The 21,102-nt window shown below is 42.3% G+C and overlaps 1 protein-coding gene across 3 annotated transcripts in view; it reads right to left on the reverse strand.

Moving 5' to 3' along the window:
- Positions 1 to 21,102, reverse strand: part of LOC103283054 (uncharacterized) — a 122,888-nt gene that overhangs the window by 43,059 nt on the left and 58,727 nt on the right. For 2 of the 3 annotated variants that reach the window (XR_010002147.1, XR_010002149.1), the window contains one exon: positions 10,810 to 10,942. Coding sequence is in view for 1 of the 3 variants with exons in the window: in XM_016991484.2 (XP_016846973.1) it covers positions 10,920 to 10,942 (23 nt within the window). In the remaining 2 variants the exon portion in view is untranslated. Of the gene's footprint in view, positions 1 to 4,712; positions 10,943 to 21,102 lie in introns of those variants that run through there. The other variant, XM_016991484.2, reaches the window with a different exon arrangement.

Consider the following 21,102-nt stretch of genomic DNA (forward strand, 5'->3'; position numbering starts at 1 on the left):
ATTACAGAACTCAAAAATGCCCGTAAAACACAAGGGCCAGGCAGTTTTTGCCTTTAGGAGCAAAAAGGGGCAAAAGTAAATGTTCAAAAGATAAACCGGATTAAACCGGAGTTTAATCCGGGTAAAAACAAACTGCTTGCTTCAGCCTGGGTATAAACGAAACGAAAGCCAAGGAACAAAAGATACAAAGAATGCAACTAATTGGCAGCAGATTCCTCTCTACTGCCAACACTGTGCTTAGAGTAACTTGCGTCGCTCCCCCACACACACAGCAGACAGGATCTCCAACACGAGTAAATCAGCCAAGGATTGTAGCAGTTGAGTAGACCAGTTCCGTTCCGTAGATCAAAGCCAGAAGCAGACGTTTGTAGTTTTTCCAAGTCCAAGAAGGGGGGAAGACAAGCCGTGGTCAGTTCAGTCCGAGTTCTCAAAGCAGGAGATGGCGTCCGTCAAGAAGACGACGGAAGGTCAAGCTAATAAGAGTAAGCACAGGTTTGCACAAACAAATGCCCACACAATCCCTCCCGCCGTCTGACCCTGGATTCCAATCAACTTACGTCACAGCACAGGAAAGCACACAAGTCTTCAGGGAAGCGTCCCACACACACACGGATCCCAAGCGTTTGCCCAGATTACCTTGCCCAACGCAATTTGCAATTGCTCCCAAGCCCCATTTTATGCCAGTTACAAATCTTCATCACTGTCAGCTGTCCTCCTTAACCCGGGCGTTTCCTCATCACTTTCCTCGTCAGAGCTGGAACACCTCTGACTACGCCCAACAGCATCTCCAGCTGTGGATCCCGTCCCATCCCTCCAGCTAAACCATGGGTCTAATCCTGAAGGTCCCCATTCATCTTCTGTCCCATCATGGCCAGTGGCACCCACTTCCTCCCTTACCCGAGTCCAATCCATCTCATCCTCCTCTGAGCTAACCAGCCCCTCCTCCATTCTCTCCGTAAACCCTTCGAAAGACTCCTCGTCAGATGGTGCTGCAAATATGTCTCGCAGTCTTTTTCTCTCTCGCTCCTCGAGAGTATCTGACTCTCGAGGAGTCTTACGCCCACGTCTGTCAGTAACAGAGCCATGAGGCTCAATCATAACACAACATATTAGAGGAGTTTTCAAATGGATAACTTCTCCACATGGTTTGCAGGGAAACCATGGTAACAATTTAGATAATTATATTAAGATGACTTCCCAAATATACAATGGCTTCTTGGTCATTGTTATTTAGTTTTGCTCAGCTATTTTGAACATGGATAGCATTGTATTTTAAATAGATTTGACTTTTTGCAATATACTTCTAACTAAAGTTCACTAATCGATTGATATTTTTGTGATTACCTAAAAACCTTTACCAACAGAAACCTATTCCATAGTGACCAACATCACTATGACCAACATCAAAAACCGTTATCTCTCCACATTTCTGTCTCCCCCCCATGTAAATTATCTTGCTGCTACAGACCAACAACATTATCACACCAGGGCTTTAAAGCAGGCAGCCCCACATTTCTGCCACGTGCAGAATTCTGGGAAATTGTAGTTTGGGAAGGTGATGATCTCTGTAGCGGAGAATTCAAAAGGCCCTGCCCTAAACAACATTTCCCAGAATTCTGTAGGTGACAGAAATGTAGGATAAAGCTCTGGTGTGATAAAGTGGTAAATGTCACAGGTTTTTCCTTTTTCTCCTCTCTCTCTCTCTCTTATTCTCTCTCTAAATTATCAGGGAGTGGGAAGGGATGAGAAGGAAAGAATAACTTGCATTCTTTATTCCTTGGTGATTACTAAGAGAATACATCCCTATGATCTTTTAATTTGTGCCTAAAAGATTAATAACTGTTTGTCTAAGGAACCCAATGCAGACTTTATAAGATATTTTACTTCCAAAAATGAGTCAAGTAAACAATTTGGCTAATCTCTTTCTCCCTTTCTTTCTTATCCCCTTCATTCTATTTTGAGTGAGCAAGATGATTAATTCCATTCTTCAACCATACATGTGCTGGCATGTGAATCACTTTAGCTCATTTTCTTTGTAGGTAGAAACTGTAAGACAGCTGTAATGGACACATAGTTTACTGAATATAGTGAACTTGAGCTGGGTTTCTTATATTTTGTGCTTTGAAAGCACCAAAAAGAGACTCGGGTAGCATGCAAATCTTACAAATCTTTTTTTCTTCCATCAGAAAATGCTGTTTTTGTAATTAGTATAGAGATCACAAAAGACTATTTTATGAAGTTCTCTAAATGATTTCAGACAGGGTGTTGGCTGTCATTGGAGAGGTGGTGTCTGTCTTGTTGAATCTTGAAATGTAGAAGCTTCTTGTGATAATGTGAATAAAATATATACCAATCTAGGCTTCTATTAGGAAAACTGAATTTTTTAAGAACAGACTTTTTTTTTTTAAAAAAACAACAACAAAAAACAAAAACAAAAACAAAACTTTGTAACAATACAACATATCCCAAATGCACACTCACACAGGAAGTGTAGGATCCACAAAGATTTGTTTACTCCAAAAGATGGGAAAAGAGTTGCACATCACATTTAGGTTTTTTTTTTTAATAGCAAAGGGGTACTGTTTAGGTAAATTCCATAGATTATTTATCCAGGAGCCAAGAGAGTGGAATCCAGGTATTCTTAAGTGAACATTGCTCTGATTGTAACCACAATTGCAAAATCATGTCATTACTAGAATTGGGAACTGTGATAATATTGTCTGTTCGTTTGTTTTTTTTTAAAAAGAGAAATAGCAAAATGTTGCAATTTTTTTTCAAAACAGGGTGGAGAAAAGGGCTTTTATTTATATAAATTAAATGTAGAAAAATAAACGTTTACCTGTCTATTGTTTGGGGTGTTTAATTATTAAAAGGCTGGCTTTGAATTCCATGTATGCAATTAAGACTTTGGTAATAAATTAAAATTTTAACCCCCCCCCCCCACACACACACACAATGAGTTCTACCTCTAACTCAGACTAAATGGCAGACAAGTACAGTATGAATACTTTCAAAGTGCAAATGGCTCTAGAGATATTCAGCAGTTTGTTTTGAGACAGAACATACCAAAATGTGCACATTTCTTCAGAGGTCCAATGGTGAGAATGTCAAAATTTTAAGAAAATATTTGGTATAGTGGCAGATGGTCCATGCTTACATTATGACAGTTCTTACTTAACATAGTTCCATATATCACAATCCAGTACTGTTTCCCAAATGTGAATGAATGAAGGCACATCCTTAACACTCATGTGTACATTTGTAGGATCTTTCAGCAAACCGTGCCTCCTTGACATTGAGCCACTATCAGTATAAATAACCCTTTCACATGATGTAGAAGTCAATGCCCATCCAAAAGACAGGAACTTGTGATATCTTAGTACCTTCTGACCTTTCCCTCTGTTTATGTTCCACTGCCACCATGCCTCTCCTTTTCAGACAACTAATGCCCTTTTGTGCCATTTGCAAAACAAAATGCTGACTTCCTGCTCGAGGAAGAAAAAGCTTAAGTGCAAATGTTCCCAGAAGTCATCCCCCTAAAGTCCAATTTATTTAAACAGCTGTACATCAAAGTTTTTTTTTTAAAAAAAAGCATTACCAAGGTCTTGTGTGGTTGGCAAAGAGTCCTTTTAAAGAACACACTCTAAAATGTCATAACATTTCATATTTAATCTGCACAAGGACATGTAAACTGGCAAACGTTCCATGTAATGCAAGGACTGCAGTCTCTATGTGAAAAATGGTTTCACAGCAGAAACTGATGCTCTTTTTTGGATGCTGAATCAACAGGGCTTATGTCCTAGTTGGATGGAGTAAGTAATACATAAGAACACCAGGACATAAACAGGGCCCAGCTGGATCAGACCAAAAGCCTATCTAGCCCAATACTATGCCTTCCATAGTGGCCAAGCAGATATCTATAGGAAGCTCACAAGCAGAACATAAACTCTCTTCCAGTCACTGCTATTCAAAAACATTCCTCATTTAATCTTTCAGATTATTAGGAACTAGGGATGTAATACCGCATTTTTCACTTTATAAGATGCACCTGATGATAAGACACACCTAGTTTTCAGAGGAGGAAAATGGGGAAAAATAATTTGAACTAAAAGATGACCCACACGTTCTTGTGAAATGCCAATTATGCTTAAAATTTTTCTCTGAGTGATACGACTATCATCCTGAGTCAATCTGTCAAACTTTTGCTTGTGAAACTCGGTGGTTGTTGTCATAGGACGTCCAACTCTTTGTTTGTCACTTTCCAAATTGACCGGCGAGTGGGGGTCCCGGATCATGGCCTCCAGCTTCCTCCGCCAGCCCGGGAGCAACGCGTCTTCCCCGCTGGTGGGCGCTTGCGGGGCGGGCATTTTCCCCGCCGAGGCCGCCGGCTGCTGTGGGGGCCGATGGTTCATGCCTAGCCCTTCCTCCTCCTCCTCCTCCTCCTCCTCCTCCTCCTCCTCCGCTGGCTTCCTGGCGATGGAGGCTGCTCGGCCTCGAGGGGGGAGGAGGAGAAGGCAGGCGCAGCGGTGGCAGCGACAAGCGAGGGGCGCCTCCCGCCGCCAGCGCCTCCTGCAGGGCCTACTCCAAGAAATCCAGGCGGCGGCTCAGTCCCGGCCTGGACCGGCCAGGCCTCTTCTGCCTCGGAGGGAAGGGAGGGAGGCGAAAGCGAGAGAGAGCGAGAGAGGCCCGCCCTCAGCAGCCGGGGGGGAGGAGGAGGAGGACGGCCCCTTCCCCCTGCTCGCTCTCAGTTCCCAGAGCCAAGGAAACGGGCTCAATGGCGCCTCCCAAACTCTCCTCTTCTTCTTAGGCGGGGAAACAAGTCGCGTCCCTTCCCCTCAAATCCCTGAGGGGATTTGGAGCAGCTTACAACAGTGTAAATACTCATCCATATTGAGAAACAGTACTGGTTGCATCCCCTCCCCGCCCCACCCTTCCAAGGGAAAAGTCATCGGCAGCAGCGAGATCGCGCTCTAGCTCCGCCCACGTGAGGTCATATTGCGTTTATAAGACACACTGACTTTTTCCCTCTATTTTGGGGGGAAAAAAGTGCGTCTTATAAAGCAAAAAATACGGTATTTCACTAGCTTTCCTCTCAAAGGAAGCAACATGTAATTTAAGCAGTCTTCTTTGCACTGAGAAGGTCATTAAAATTGTGCAGTTTCTGTAGACTAATTCTGTACAAAGGAGTAGCACACGAGGGTTTTTTTTTTTTTTTGCAGAAAATAGAAATAAATGGTATATTCTGTGGAAAACAGGATACATGGGGGAAAGGTGTTTTCTACATGAAAAGATATTTTCGGTGGTCATTGTGTCATCTTGTAGTAGAAAAGTTAATCATTTAGCCATGTCCTTTGTGAAGAACTAATAGTTTTCTTTTATTTGTACTGAAACTCCTTTCTTTCACCCTCTTTGGACAGATTCAGACTCTTGTATTATGAGAGAAACTCCATAGATATCTGTCCAAATTATCTTCTCAATCCTTATTGAAAGTCCTTACTAACAATCCTTACTAAGGAAATCATCAAGCTGATATGGAAAGTGTTTCTTGTATGTGGGCAGGGAGATTCTGTCTTGTTTAGATGTGTAACAGCAAGGACAAAACACTCGAACAAAAATCGCAAAGGGGGAAGAGCCTATCCTTATTTATATGTTCTCATTGTATAGGGAATAAATATGTAAGGAAGTGGGGTAATGCTGACTTTCTGTCCTGGTTTCCTTCATTCTCCAAATATGAAAGATGACTTTCTGAAAGAGAGATGCTCCTTTATCAATGGAGTTATGCAACCATCTGGATATAGTAGAACATCAGCATTCCTCTTCAGGATCCTGAATGTAAGTTAAAGAAACACACAAGTAGGGAAGCATCATACTAGCACAATTTCCTCTGTCACTGTGTCTGCATTGTGTGGAAAGTTATTTTCTGAATTTTGTGTGTGCTGACACTCCATATTTTTCAGAATATATTAAAAGCAATCTGAATCATATGAAGAACCTAAATGTGTAGAGGAAGCTCTCAATTCTAAAAGATCAATTTCCATGTGGGGGCAGAAAAGGAAACATACAAGAAATAGTGTAGGATTAGTGAAGTCTCTTTCCTCTGTCTGTTCTTCATTACAGGCATTCAGAACATCCAAGTAAATATATGCCTCCTTATGACATGCATAGATAGCATGGACAGAAACGGACCTCAAAGTTATCCTCTTTGCATGCAAGGCAATGGAAATTGGGGCATGGAGATCAACCCAGGCACCTCCTCCTCTTTATATGTTTACTGAAAATATTATACAGAGTTTTTCATTCTAAGTCAAGATTTGTGGTATTTAAATGCAGTCTCAAAACATAATTTCAAAACTCTTTATGTTTTCATTTCAGAAAATTTTCAGAAATAACAGTGGCTTGGAAAGGTATGCCTGGTATCTTATTTGTACTCTTTTTGTGCTAGGCTGTACTTTTTAATGACGTCATTTTAGTTTGTAGAACATTACGGTCTGGCTTTTATAATTAAAACTGTTATTGATAATTTTATTTTTGTTCCCCTATCATGACAGTTGAATGTTAGTTTTATTGTATTTTATTAAGTATTAAAATAATTATTTATATTACAGGCTATCCTGAAATAGAATATTATGTAAAGCAGTATAGAAATGTTTTGATTAAATGTTGCCAGAATCCCAGACAGCTGAGCCAGTTGCAGTGCTCGTTGGAGGATTTTGAGAGTCATTATCCAAAAAAATAACTTTTCCAGGCTCTAATAAATAGCATCTTATATCTAACAAATAGAAACTTGGTCAGACCACTCCTAGAATATTGTGTCCAATTCTGGGCACCACAATTGAAGGAAGATGTTGACAAGCTGAAATGTGTTCAGAGAACGGTGACGAAAATGATCAAGGGTCTGGAGAACAAGCCCTATGAGGAGCAGCTTAAAGAACTGGGTATGTTTAGCCTGCAGAAGAGAAGGCTTAGAGGAGACATGATGGCCATGTATAAATATGTGAGGGGAAGTCGTAGGGAGGAGGGAGAAAGCTTGTTTTCTGCTGCCCTGGAGGCTAGGACATGGAACAATGGCTTCCAACTACAGGAAAGGAGATTCCACCTGAACACTAGAAAGAAATTCTTCACTGTGAGAGCTATTAAGCAGTGGAACACTCTGCCCCGGACTATGGTGGAGGCTCCTTCGTTGGAGGATTTTAAACAGAGGCTGGATGGCCATCTGTCAGGGGTGCTTTGAATGCGATTTTTCTGCTTCTTGGCAGGGGGTTGAACTGGATGGTCTCTTCCAACTCTATGATTCTGCAAAGAGATTACAATTTAGTCTTCATATATGACTTCATTTTCCCTTTAGGATAAAAACTATGTAGAGGAGGGAAAATTACTATAGTCATGGAAATATGATAAAACACATAGAATTGATGAGTATTACAGTAGGTCAAAGTACAGAAGCAAAAATATAATGTGTGAGGAGGGAGACCAGTTTATAAAGTGAATAGCACAAAATGAACAACCTTGATCTCAAAGTGAAAGAAATTAATGAACAAAGATCTTCACAACTTTTCCAATCTTGTTGTATGTGCAGCATAACCCACATGCCAGTCTCAAGAGGCAGTAAACTTGTTTTATTGCCCTTCTGAGGTGCTACTGTGTCCAATTAGTTTGGTGTTACACTATTCTCTAATTAGCTGTGAAAAACACATCATAGTTAATTACATTGTACACTTTGGAAAAGACTGGAAATAATTAAGAGTGTTTCCTTTTATTCTGCTAGTTTAGAAAAGAACATACATTTCTTTTTCAGTCTTCCAAAGAGTTTTATAGACCACAGATCAGATGCTTATGAACTGTTCTGAAATCCCAGAGCTCTGAAATTCCAAGACTCAGTGTGGTGTGCATTATCTACACTAACATGAATCATGTTTGGCTTTTGGATTTATGCATACTTTACAGATTATCTACCCATCCCGGAGCATAACTTAGTACATGAGGGCTCAGGGGCAAGCAATAGCAGAAATCCTTCTTTGGTCCTTAGGACTATCAGAAACAGACTTTCTGGGGTTCCCCCAAGAGATGATGATGATGATGATGATGATGATAAGGCTCAATAATGGAACACTGAAGAAAGAGACAGAAGGCCTGAATCTTGCAGCCCAGGAACAAGTAATCAGAACAAATGCAATTAAGGCCAGGATTGAAAAATCAGCTGATGACCCAAAATGTAGACTGTGCAAGGAAGCTGATCATATCCTCAGCTGCTGCAAGCAAATCACACAGACTGACTACAAACAGAGGCACAATGATGTAGCCCAAATGATTCATTGGAACTTATGTCACAAGTATCACCTGCCAGCAGTAAAGAACTGATAGGATCAAAAACCTGCAAAGGTAGTGGGAAATAAACATGCAAAAATATTGTGGGGCTTTTGAATCCAGACTGACAAATTTTTGGAACACAATACACCGGACCGCAGGGTTGTAGAAAAGAAAAAAAAAAGATTGATGTCACCATACCAGGTGACAGTCGAGTTGACAAAAAAACAACAGGAAAAACTCAGCCATTATCAGGACGTCAAAATCAAACTGCAAAGGTTCTGGCATAAACCAGTACTGGTGGTCCCGGTGGTAATCGGCACACTGGGTGCCATGCCAAAAGATCTTAGCTGGCATTTGAAAACAATAAACATTGACAAAATCACGATCTGTCAACTGCAGAAGGCCACCTTACTTGGATCTGCGCACATCATTTGAAAATACATCACACAGTCCTAAACGCTTGGGAAGTGTTTGACTTGTGATTTTGTGATATGAAATCCAGCATATACATCTCATTTGCCATGTTATAATGTGTTTTTGTGTCAGAATAATAATAATAATAATAATAATAATAATAATAATAATAATAATAATAATAATAAGGCTTTTTAAATATCCTATCCCCTCTCCTCGAGGAGATTTGGGGCGGCTTACAACAAGGAAGAACAATATGAATAGTAGTAATCACACAAACTAAGATTTACTCTTCTCTATGCATCATTATCCCCCAAGGGATTGGGGAAACTCCTCAGGTGCTCCTAATGCTACCAGAATTGGGGGTTGGGTGGGATGTCTTTGGGAGGGTGAAAAGCGAGAGCCAAACTGGTGGCAGAAGCTACATTTATGCACAGTGGTGCATATGGGAGATACAGTGCTACTTATGAAAGCTTGACTGGGCAGGAACTGGCAGCAGATGAATCAGTGTCTGGTGTATCCCATTGATTCATAACCCCAGGGCACGGTGTCTATGCAGTCTGTCTGCCCATGTCACATCTTTTCATACAATTCTTCATAAAATCATAGAATTGGAAGAGACCACAAGGGCCATCCAGTCTAACCCCAGCTCTTCCTCCAAAGTGTTATTGGTAGCATAAAACTAATTTTCCTGTTGTATCTTTACACCAACCCCAAGAGAGAAGGCCAAGAAAGAATCACTTTCATGGCTCAAGGGGGCAGAAACTTGACCTCAGGTCTTCCTGGACCAATAGTCAACTGAGCTAATAAGGGTCACTCGTTTGCATCCATAACTTGTTTGTGATTGGTATCAAAATGAAGGCAAACACATCCGCAAAAGGGTACAATCAGTGATTGAAATTATTCATATGATCATATCAAGAAGCATTGTCCTAGTGTGTTATTTTCTTTTGCCATTAAATGCCACTGTCATGTAGCCAAATATAATCAAATAGGATACTGACATTATCACATGCACAATAGTATTCCAGGTTCTTCTCACTTATTGCAGGCTTTCCTACTTCATTTCCTTCTTTTGACTCTGTTGTCCCCTTTGGAAGCTCACCTTTTAGAGAAACTATTTTTTCTAGATGCCAATACTCTAGTGCTATTCATAAAATTGCACTTAATTTGTGGGTACCTTTGCTTGTGACATGGGCTGTGATATTAGATATGAGTAAATTTAATCCCCTCACCATGTTTCCATTATGTTTCCTGTTTATCTTACTGGCATTCAGAGCCTCCTTCTTGTATTTCTCCTCCATTATCATTTTTTATGGTTTTAACCTCTCTGCAAGATGGACAATGGAGGCAGAAATCCTGGGACCAGCAGGTCTGTATGTGGACTTCTTCTGAAGTTCCGGGATTTTTTGCCCCTCACTAAAACCCATGATGCACTGAACATAATGAAGGGGCTTTTCCATATACTCTTTCATCTCTACGACTGTTTTGTCTTTCTATCACCTTGATCCTTGTGCTAAGGAAGTATGTTATTGGCATGGTGTAGAATATTCTCCAATAGATTCTGGTATTTGATAGTTAGCAATGGATTTCTAGGTATTAATTAATCTCCCCCCACCTATAATGCTGATCTGCTTACCAGAATGGGGTTAATAATCTTTCCATGGGACATTCAGATTGAATTTAGATCTGAATAGTTGTTTTTGTCAGAACAATTAAAATAGAACACATGAGATGAAAGAGAGAAATAGAACTCATTCACTTATTCATTAAACATTTCAAGTTAAGTCTTAACAACTCTGGTGGTTTTGCAAAAACATGACTATTTGTTCATGGTGAATGAAGTAAATAATACAAGATAAAAAGAAAAGATAGATCTGTTTCAACTTGCATGTAAGAGCAAAACAAAACAACATGATACTGGGTTGCTGGTGAGTTAGAACATTTCAAATCATCCTTTACAGAAATGACAGGCAAGATTATTGACCAGAAAAGCATTCCCTCTTATTTAAAATTTTCATTGCTTGTTTAATCTGATTTTTTATTTCATGCTTCGTCAACGGTATTAAATAAAAATGAAAACCAAACCTGAAACAAATTGTACATCTGTTTGCGATTCAAACTTGCCCCCAAACAGAATAATGCATCATCTGGGGAATTTGTAATGCTCTCCTTAACAGTCTCAAGCGCCGTTCTATTCATTCTGGTGATGAATTCCTCTCTGCAGAAGAAGAAAGGATAAGAGAGGGCAAAGGAAAAATACATAGAGGCTCAGTGGTAAGTAAACATCATATGTGGTATTAAAAAATGTGTTTCACTGTTTACATGGCAGGATATACATTTATAGAGCTAGGCTGAGATATTTCCCTGCTTGAAGCAGAGCAGAAATGACCCCCAGCCAAGCCAAGATGTATTATATCCAAAGCTAGGTAAGTATTGTGTTAAAATAATTTTGGAGTAAAAGTTCGTGGCACGGGAGGGCATTAATCTAAGGCCAGGACTTTTCTCCCAAACTTAGGTTATTGGAATGTAACCCATGAAACAATGGTGCATGAATACCCCATCAAAAAGGAGAAAATGAGAAAATGAGTAAAAGTGAACTAAAATTACTACACCTTTTGATAAAAAATGAACCAGCATGTAAAGGGGCATGCAATAATAGAATGAAAAACAATGAAATCAATACTGAAAATCAGTACCATGAAATCAAGACATTATACAGTAAATCAATGCAATGAAAACCAAAATAATGAAATCAATACATACCATATATACTAAGCTGACCTCAAGTGTTGTGACTGCGCCTTCGGGGATTATGGTTGATGGTGATGGAATTCGAAGAGGAAGAAAAAACCCTCGTGATGAGGGTTCACTGGAGGAGTTGCGCAGGAAGCGACTTAGAGAGCTATATGGGGGATCTTCTGAGGAAGATTCAGATGGGGAGATGGATGCTGAGGAACAGGTGGTGGCTGGGGAAGCGGGCACTGAATGGGCACAGCCACCGGAGATGTCTGGGGATTTGGGGCTTATGGATACTTCTGAACCTGGGGTTTCTGCAGAAGCTGATCCCAATTGGGATGCTTGGAGAAGGGAGGATGGTTCTTTAAGTGTTCATGGGGCTAAGTGTGGGCAGGATGATTGGGACTCTGACGAATTGCTAGGTACTCCAGATCCACGAGCTCTAGCTGTGTGGAGTTCAGACTCTGAGTAGATTTGGGACACCTGGTGTTTGGGTGTGAGTGTTTGGTCACCCAGGAGGAAGGGGAATAAAATGGGAATGTTTGGCCACTGCACTTTGTGTGTGGCAAGGTGTTGCTGAGGCGCCATTGGGATCTCTGTGTTTCCATGAAGACTGAACTTGGACTATGATTTGAATCTGCTGATATCATCTAGCTTGGCTCTCGCTGTGTCTTATCGTGGACCTGTTTTGGATGACTGCACCCTCTTCGGACTTTGGATTGAATTTGACCTGGCTTCTGTCTACGCCCTCTGACTGACGGCTACTCCCGGCTTCTGACTATTGGTTTGTCTTTCGGAATTTCTGCTGCCTCCCGACCTGACCTTGGATTCTTCTGACGACGGCTATGTCAGCGGGGATGATGGGTAGCAGAGTGAAATCCAAAAATTCACCATCCCGGTTCACCTCCTTCTCTCCAGACTGTTTCCCCGTGTGGAAAACAGCACTGGATAAACTCACTCCAGCAGACGAAGTCCAACTGTTGACTAAACTTTATTTACATGAACTATTTACAAATAGAGCAAATCAGTCCTTTCCTCCATGAGTGCTTGCCGAAAGCACCCATGCACACACACGCTGCTCATTGCTCATCGCTGTTCTCCGCTCTACACAGGAAACTCCTCACTCCCTCGCATTCCACAGGAACCAAGATAGTACGTCCCGGTCAAAACACACTTGACCCCATTGGTCCTGTGATACATCAATCATAGCAGACTCTCATTAACTCCATGATTGCTGTATCCAGATTGATTTTAACATTTCACAATACACAATACCCTGACAGGCTATTCATCATCCCTTTGAGGCTCTCGGCTTATCTGCACCGTGGAAGCAGCTTTACTGCTTTTCTAGTTTGTTTATTTTCCAGCAATTAACTCTATTTGTTTTCCAAAGCTAAATTGAAGCGTTATTTAGTTTTTTATTGAATGCCAGCATGGGAAATTAGCGTGGCTCGTTTTTGAGTTATTATTGTCCAATCTACTCTCGAAACACTGAAAAGTGAAGTGTTTCAAGGATATTTCCTGTGTTTATGTTATTTTTTGGCTTATCTTTGGAATAAACTTTGTTTTGTATGTTAACTGGCGTCTGACTCTTGACAGATTGCCACACGCCAAGACAACAACAACAGAGAGAGCCAAGTCAACATGGCTGGGCTGGACGACAGGCTGTGTCAAGACCCAGGCTACGGAGGACCAATAACCATGCACAGAGGCCAGATTCTATCTAATATCTTTATTAAAGGAATATATAAAGTCAATAAAAACAAGTGAAGAATAAAGTTCAGAAGTAGACCTTTCAGGATAGGTCAAATATAGTCCAGGAAAACAATGTCCAATATGAGATATTAAAGTCCAAAGTTATAATCCAATAACCGAAACACACACTTTGTCAAGCAAAGTGTGGGGAAATGACAAGGTCCTTTAGTCCAATGGAGCTTGACAACAAGGCTGAGAGACAAACTGGATTCTAGGCAAACAAGGCTTGATACGAGGAAGCAAGAAGCAAGAACGTGGTCCGTGACGAGGTCCGGGGAACAAGGCTGGCTTGGAACTGGTACAAGATCCGTGGCAAGGTCCTGGAAACAAAGGAACTGGAGTAGTGTAGTCTACACACGAACTCACTCCAGAAGCTGACGAATTGACTCCGCAAGGATCCCCCTTGCGGGAAATAGCTATATAGGGTCTTGTTTTCCCGCCAAGGAACACTTTCCCTGGGGAACAAGAAGTGAAACCCAAACTGTGTCCAGATGCATGACTCCTTAAGATTTCCCAAGGGAAACAGGCTTAATCAGCTAATTGTCTGGCAGCGATCCTGGCGCTTCGGCGACTCGCCTCCCGAGCGCCTCTATCTCGATTATAATCATCCCGGCGAGAGAACGGGGGAGAATTCTGCCCAAGGCTTGTTTGGCTGACTTCTTGAGGGCAAACATCCTGCAGGTGCAGGGCCTCCGATTCTGGCTGAATCGGTGGGAAACCAAAGTTTTCCTCTTCATCTGCCACAATAGTACTGGGAACAGGACTACATGGCCCATGAGACATCACAGGCTGGCCGCTTTGGAATTGGAATTGGTAGCCTTAAAGAGGGCACAGCAGATTAAAGGACAGGTCATTGTGCCTGAACGTTTTGACGGGACCAGAGAAAAACTACCAACTTTTTTGGCTCAAGTGGACTTATATTTTTTGCAAATATCTGATCTTTCGTTTCCTACAGAAACTAACAAAGTTGCATTTATTTTAAGTTTATTAACTGGGTCAGCGGGGCGTTGGGCAGTCAATGTAATTAGGGGCAATAGCCAAATTAAGAATAATTTGGTGGACTTTAAGGCAGCTCTTAATGAGACGTTTGGAGATCCTTTACAAAAGGAAAATGCAGGTTGGGCTTTATATCGGTTAAAGCAGGGTAAAGGGTCTTTAATTGATTATTTGAATAAGTTTAATTTGCTTAAGCATCAACTGGACTGGGGAGAACATGCTTTTATGTTGGTTTTTACTGCTGGGGTGAATGAATGTTTACAGGATGAGCTGTCTCGTGTGGAACCAGCTCAAAATTGGGATGAGCTGGTAACGAAAGTTTGTAGGATAGAGGCTCGAATGGAGTTCAGAAAGAAGACTCGTGGGACTCCAGTAGTGGAGTATCATGCTAGTGCCTCTGTGAACTCTGGGGAAGAACCCATGCAGCTTGGGATGCAACGCAAATTGTCCCAAGAGGAGAAAGACAGACGCAGACGATTAAGGTTGTGTTTGTACTGTGGAAATGGGGGGCATTTTGCTCATGGTTGCACTCTAAAACCATCTCAGCTGCCGGGAAAAGGGCAGCCCTAATGCGCCATGAATCCGGCGCATTAGGGCTTATGATGCAATTGCCTAGGGGGAATAAACATTTGTTTGTGGCCATACAATTGTGTGTAATGGGTCAGAGACCAGTTAGTACCCAGGCATTTTTGGATTCAGGGGCTACAGTTTCGTACGTAGACCAAAGCTTTGCGGAGAAGAATAAAATTCCAATTTTGAAGAAGAAAGTCACAGCTTGGGTGGAGGGTGCTGATGGAAGGTTGTTACAATCCGGGATGGTGGATCAAGAAACAGCGGGTGTAACCTGGCAAGTGCAAGGGCAGAAGGGGATGTTAACTTTTGATGTCACTGCACTACCTAGATATGATGTCATTTTAGGCATGGACTGGTTGGCATAGGTCAATCCTCGGGTGGATTGGGTACGCAGAACTATCAGTTTGGACCCGCCGGTGTGTTTAACACTAAATGAAGTTGGTGGGGATATGGAGGGAGTTCCTTCTTGTTATCAGGACTTCTGGGATGTGTTCTGCCAAAAGGAAGCGGATAAATTACCACCACATAGGCCTTATGATTGTGCGATCAAATTGGTGGAAGGTGCTAAGTTGCCTGCAGGCAGGTTGTATGCGCTTACTGTACCTGAGAGACAGGCTTTAAGAGAATACTTAGATGAGAACTTGCAGAAGGGTTTCATTAGACCTTCTAATTCGCCTACGGCCGCTCCAGTCTTTTTTGTGGCAAAAAAGACAGGCGACTTGAGACTGGTGTGCGACTACCATGTGCTAAACAAGTACACTGTTCGGGACAGGTACCCTTTGCCTCTAATCCCTGAGTTGTTGTCTCGGGTTCAGGGAGCTTCCATCTTTACGAAGTTAGATCTGCGTGGGGCTTATAATTTGGTGCGTATAAAGGAAGGGGACGAATGGAAGACAGCGTTTAACACCTGTTTCGGCGCTTACGAAAATTTAGTAATGCCGTTTGGGCTCTGTAATGCCCCAGCGGTATTTCAAAGATTTATTAATGATGTGTTCCGGGACCTTTTAGACAAATTTGTAGTGATTTACTGGGATAATATATTGATTTTTTCGAAAGACGCTCGCGAACATGGGGAACATGTGCGTCAAGTGTTGTCCAGGCTCAGGGCAAATTGGTTATTTGCTAAGGCCTCCAAGTGTGTTTTCCATGTGTCTGAGGTGGAGTTTTTGGGACATGTTATATCTGGGAGGGAACTGAAAATGGACCCAAGAAAAGTGGACGCTGTCAATACCTGGCAAGAATTAACATCCAAGAAGGATGTACAAAGGTTTTTGGGTTTTGCCAACTACTATAGGGAGTTTATTCCGCACTTTGCACAATTGACAGTGCCGTTAACACAACTCTTGCAAAAGAAGTGTCCGTTCGAATGGACTATGGAGGCCAAGAAGGCTTTTGAACAACTGAAATGTAGTTTTCAGAATGGGAACATTTTAGTACATCCAAATGTGAACTAACCATTCATTGTTGAGGCAGATGCTTCTAATTATGCTCTGGGAGCAGTACTCTCGCAGAAGGACCCGTCTGGTAGATTAAGACCTTGTGGTTTCTATTCTAGACAACTCACTGCGTTTGAACAAAATTATACGATTTGGGAGAAAGAGTTGCTAGCGATCAAGGTGGCCTTCGAAGTTTGGAGGCATTGGTTGGAGGGGGCAAAACATCAGATAGTGGTTCTATCTGACCATAAAAACTTGGAACATTTGCAAACTGCAAGGAAACTGAATCAGAGACAAATTAGGTGGGCATTGTTCTTTTCCAGGTTCGACTTCAGGGTACAATTTGTAGAGGGGAAGCAGAACTTGAGGGCTGATGCTTTATCTAGGAAGTCTGAGTTCAAAACTCCTGAAATCCTTCTTGAACAAACCATTTTACCTGTTTCAGTGTTAAATGTGGTACAGGACAGGCAGGATCTTCATGAACGGGTGTTGTCTTCTCAAAAAGAGGATAGGTGGACACAGGAGCAGTTGATATTGCTCTCTCAGGATATGAGAACTATACTGCCTAATTTACAGGATGTGGACGGGGTGTTATCACGTAATGGGCAGATTTTCGTGCCGCCTGGTAAACTACGCTTGGAAATTATACAAGCATATCATGATGAGCCAACTGCGGGACATTTTGGCAGGTTTAAGACTGTGCAAGCCATTACTCGTCATTATTGGTGGCCCAAGATGAGGCAAGATATTTTAAAATACTGCGATAGCTGTGCTATTTGTCTACAGTGTAAACATCCAGTAGGTAGGCCCTGTGGTCTATTATCGCCTCTGCCAGTCCCTGAAAAGCCCTGGCAGATTATTTCCATGGACTTCATTACTGATTTGCCTAGGGTGGGTGGCTACACTTGTATTTGGGTGGTGGTTGATTTGTTTTCCAAGATGGCTCATTTTATCCCATGCTCTAAAGTACCGGCGGCTACAACGTTGGCCAAATTATTTGTGCGCCATATTTTCCGTCTGCACGGGGCTCCAGAGGTTATTGTTTCGGACAGAGCGCCGCAGTTTGTTTCACAATTTTGGAAACAGTTCCATGCGCAGCTTGGAACTAAACTGAACGTCTCTACTGCATTCCATCTGCAGACTGATGGGCAGTCTGAACGGGTGAACGGTCTGTTAGAACAGTATCTGCGCTGTTTTTGTTTGCAGCAAGCTGGGGATTGGGTTCAATGGGTACCGGTGGCAGAGTTTGCGTATAACGCGGCGACACATAGCGCTAGCCAATACTCGCCTTTTGAAATCATGTATGGTTGCCATCTACGTGGAGTAGTAGCGCCTGTGCAAAATACTGTGTCGCCGGATCCAGTGTATCGTTCCAGTGAACTCAAGGCCTTGCAAGACGTTGCGAGGAAGCTTCTGGTGGAAGCTAAAGCAACGCAAAAGTCACAAGCTGACAAACATCATCAGCCTGGAGTGGAATTGAAAGAAGGGGACATGGTGTGGTTGTCTGCTAAGCATATCAGGACGCATGCGGGGAAATTTGGGGCTCTGTACTTAGGTCCTTTCCCCATTGTTACTAAGGTCTCTCCTGTGGCGTTTCGATTGCGATTGCCTTCCACGCTGAAGGTTCATCCGGTGTTTCACCGGTCTTTACTGAAACTGGACACATCATGTAACAGGCCCTCAGTAATTACAGAGGTCTCGGATCCCACATTAATTCCAGTGGGTGGGGCCTTTGCGGGGAGGGATAGTGTTGTGACTGCGCCTTCGAGGATTATGGTTGATGGTGATGGAATTCGAAGAGGAAGAAAAAACCCTCGTGATGAGGGTTCACTGGAGGAGTTGCGCAGGAAGCGACTTAGAGAGCTATATGGGGGATCTTCTGAGGAAGATTCAGATGGGGAGATGGATGCTGAGGAACAGGTGGTGGCTGGGGAAGTGGGCACTGAATGGGCACAGCCACCGGAGATGTCTGGGGATTTGGGGCTTATGGATACTTCTGAACCTGGGGTTTCTGCAGGAGCTGATCCCAATTGGGATGCTTGGAGAAGGGAGGATGGTTCTTTAAGTGTTCATGGGGCTAAGTGTGGGCAGGATGATTGGGACTCCGACAAATTGCTAGGTACTCCAGATCCACGAGCTCTAGCTGTGTGGAGTTCAGACTCTGAGTAGATTTGGGACACCTGGTGTTTGGGTGTGAGTGTTTGGTCACCCAGGAGGAAGGGGAATAAAATGGGAATGTCTGGCCACTGCACTTTGCGTGTGGCAAGGTGTTGCTGAGGTGCCATTGGGATCTCTGTGTTTCCATGAAGACTGAACTTGGACTGTGATTTGAATCTACTGATATCATCTAGCTTGGCTCTCGCTGTGTCTTATCGTGGACCTGTTTTGGATGACTGCACCCTCTTCGGACTTTGGATTGAATTTGACCTGGCTTCTGTCTACGCCCTCTGACTGACGGCTACTCCCGGCTTCTGACTATTGGTTTGTCTTTCGGAATTTCTGCTGCCTCCCGACCTGACCTTGGATTCTTCTGACGACGGCTATTCATCATCCCTTTGAGGCTCTCGGCTTATCTGCACCGTGGAAGCAGCTTTACTGCTTTTCTAGTTTGTTTATTTTCCAGCAATTAACTCTATTTGTTTTCCAAAGCTGAATTGAAGCGTTATTTAGTTTTTTATTGAATGCCAGTATGGGAAATTAGCGTGGCTCGTTTTTGAGTTATTATTGTCCAATCTACTCTCAAAACACTGAAAAGTGAAGTGGTTCAAGGATATTTCCTGTGTTTATGTTATTTTTTGGCTTATCTTCGAAATAAACTTTGTTTTGTATGTTAACTGGCGTCTGACTCTTGATAGCAAGTATAAGTCAATTTTGGCTTTAAGGCCAAAATTATAGATTTTGACATGTTCCATGGATAGGTTCAGAATAAACTTAAAGGATACAAAGGACAACACAAAGGAAAATGACATCAAAGAACTTCTAAAATCTTGACAAGCATAACTGTTTGTTAAGGCTGAATGAATGAAAAGGAAACTGCAGTAAATGTTGACTGTTCGATGTGTGAGGGACGTGATCAGTAATGGGGGAGGGGCAGTTTTGGGCTCTTCATATACATTCCATGGAGATGAGAAAGTGCCATCTGAGGAAGCCAGCTGCCCCTGGTCACTGTCACCACCATTTTTCACCCAGGCATTCAAAAAGGCCTTTCACCACTGTACTCAGAGAAGGATTGATCGTTTTTTCATAAAAGTTAAGGTACATTATTAACCCTTATGAAAAAAGAATCATGCCTTTCTCTGAATACAGTGGTGAAAGATTAGCATTCAATCCCTCCATAAAACTGAAAAGAACCAAAAAGAAGCACTGACTTCTGCTTTTTAAATGCCTTGATTGGAGAAATGGAAGTGGCTGCTCTTTGGTTTTTCCCCTCAAAGGAGTGCCGAAAAAGCAGAGATCTGATGCTTCCTTTAGGTTCTCTTGGGATGGACTAGGCTCTTTCCTTTTGCCCCTTTTCTCAGATAAGAGTTAAGGTGTTTCTAGACTTACACATGAGTATCTATCTAAAGTAATATGGTTAAATTAACTCAGGGCCCTTCCACACAGCCATATAATCCAGAATATCAAGACAGATAATCCAAAATATCTGCTTTGAACTGGGTTATTTGAGTCCACACTGCCATATAATCCAGTTCAGAGCTGATAATGTGAAATTTTTAACCTGTGTGTAAGAAGCCTCAGTGAAAATCAATAGGCTTGTGCACAGATTTGGAGGGGTTGGTTCCCTTTGGCCAATCTGGCTTGGCTGGATGGCCGTAACAATAAGGGCTCCACCATCATTTTTTTTCATCCATTACAGGCCCACGTGGCAGCTGATCACAACTCCTCCTCCTCTATTCAGCACCACATGGCACTGAGGTTTCCCTGCGAGCCTTGCCTGTTGGGCCAATCAGAATAGAAGAATGCCTTGACATGTCTCATGCAAGCTGTGTCTTAGGAAAGGATCCCAGGAAGGATGCTTCCTTAACCCCGTTTTTCAGACCCAGGCTACCTTGAAAGGAAGATAGAAATGGTCCCAGGAGCGGTGCTTCCTTAACCCTGCTTCTCAAACTGAGTTTCCCTTGAAACAAAGAAAGGAAAAAATCCTAGGATCAGAAAGGGGAGCCTCATAAGTTCCCATTCCCGCCAATGGGCCAGGTCTTCCCGGATACTTTGACTGTGGACCAAAAATGGCTATTCGGCAACCCACTCATCTTCAGGAGGCTAGAGAAAGTGGATCTGCGGGTCTCCTGGAATTTGGCCAGCAGAAACAGATCAAGGTTCAGCCAAAATGCACAAGCCTAAAAATCAATATGATAGTAAGTGATGAAATCAATACAATAAAAAGCAACATAATGAAATCAATCCAAAATCTGAATATAGTCTACCTGTATCTTAGTTAGAAACTACCATATTTACTCAAATCTAAAGTTCACCTTTTGGGGCTAAATGATCTTGCCAAAATTAGGTTGCACATTAGATTCACAGTAATGTTAGTGCTGAGCCAAAGCAAAACAGGAAGGTGCTTCAGGAGCTGCACCTGGAGCTCCTCTTAGAGGGATGTCATCTCAATTAAATGGCCAGGGCTCAATGTTATGCAATCCTGGGATTTGTAGTTTGGTGAGGCACCAGCATTCTTTGGCAGAGAAGTCTCAAAACATTGTCAAAATATAGCCCCCAAGATTCCATAGCAGTGAACCAAGCCAATTTAAGTTAATTCATCTACAGTATAAATGCACCCCAAGGTTTTCTTTTCTATTGTTGGAAGCTTTGGTGTTCTAGCACAATTATTTATAATGAAGAAATTCTATGCAGGCAGCAACTATAACGTGAACCCTTTTTGGCC

Source organism: Anolis carolinensis, chromosome 1, assembly GCF_035594765.1.
Source record: "Anolis carolinensis isolate JA03-04 chromosome 1, rAnoCar3.1.pri, whole genome shotgun sequence".
In the NCBI taxonomy this organism is placed as follows: Eukaryota; Metazoa; Chordata; class Lepidosauria; order Squamata; family Dactyloidae; genus Anolis; species Anolis carolinensis.